Raw genomic sequence first — 289 nt, forward strand, 5'->3', positions numbered from 1 at the left:
AACATAAACAGAAAACTAAGACGACCTCCCTCCGGAATCAAATCCCAAACGACACTAAAACTACAAACTGACCGAAAGCGACTTCACAGAAAACAAGGTAAAACCGACCCAAGGAACAGACAGCATGAGCTTCAGACTCGAGCGACAATTCGATCTCTTCCCCCGGCTGGCCCTGTGCCTCTGACCACGCGAGGTTGGCACTAAATCCGAGGCACCTCTCCACATCCAGCTGGACCGAGTCGGCCACCACCTCGCCGTCGTCCCGCGTGTACCAAATCAGGAGCTGCGG

General features: G+C 54.3%; 1 protein-coding gene across 1 annotated transcript in view; it reads right to left on the reverse strand.

Moving 5' to 3' along the window:
• Positions 1 to 289, reverse strand: part of LOC119592434 (alpha-1-inhibitor 3-like) — a 14,695-nt gene that overhangs the window by 12,419 nt on the left and 1,987 nt on the right. Inside the window, exon 4 of the mRNA XM_037941258.1 lies at positions 109 to 283. Coding sequence (XP_037797186.1) covers positions 109 to 283 — 175 coding nt within the window. The remainder of the gene's footprint in view (positions 1 to 108; positions 284 to 289) is intronic.

Source organism: Penaeus monodon, chromosome 30 (genome assembly GCF_015228065.2).
Source record: "Penaeus monodon isolate SGIC_2016 chromosome 30, NSTDA_Pmon_1, whole genome shotgun sequence".
In the NCBI taxonomy this organism is placed as follows: domain Eukaryota; kingdom Metazoa; phylum Arthropoda; class Malacostraca; order Decapoda; family Penaeidae; genus Penaeus; species Penaeus monodon.